Raw genomic sequence first — 257 nt, 5'->3', positions numbered from 1 at the left:
CCCCCAGACCTGATGATCGAGATGGAGGACCAGACGAACGACGTGCACGAGGCCGGCATCCCGGTGCTGGACTACAAGACCTACACGGACCGCGTCTTCTTCCTGCCCTCCAAGGACGGCGACAAGGACGTGATGATCACGGGCAAGCTGGACATCCCCGAGTCGCGGCGGCCCGTGGTGGAGCAGGCGCTGTACCAGTTCTCCAACCTGCTCAACAGCAAGTCCTTCCTCATCAACGTGAGCGGCGAGGCGGCCGT

At 63.4% G+C, this 257-nt stretch overlaps 1 protein-coding gene across 1 annotated transcript in view; it reads left to right on the top strand.

Annotated features, from left to right (window-relative positions):
- PLXNB2 (plexin B2) overlaps positions 1-257 on the top strand; it is a 61180-nt gene that overhangs the window by 35825 nt on the left and 25098 nt on the right. Inside the window, exon 26 of the mRNA XM_015568718.1 lies at positions 2-255. Coding sequence (XP_015424204.1) covers positions 2-255 — 254 coding nt within the window. The remainder of the gene's footprint in view (position 1; positions 256-257) is intronic.

The sequence above is a fragment of the Myotis davidii genome, unplaced genomic scaffold, assembly GCF_000327345.1.
Source record: "Myotis davidii unplaced genomic scaffold, ASM32734v1 scaffold845, whole genome shotgun sequence".
Classification (NCBI taxonomy): Eukaryota; Metazoa; Chordata; class Mammalia; order Chiroptera; family Vespertilionidae; genus Myotis; species Myotis davidii.
Note: the sequence above shows the minus strand (reverse complement) of the source record. Positions and strands in the feature narration are given on the sequence as shown.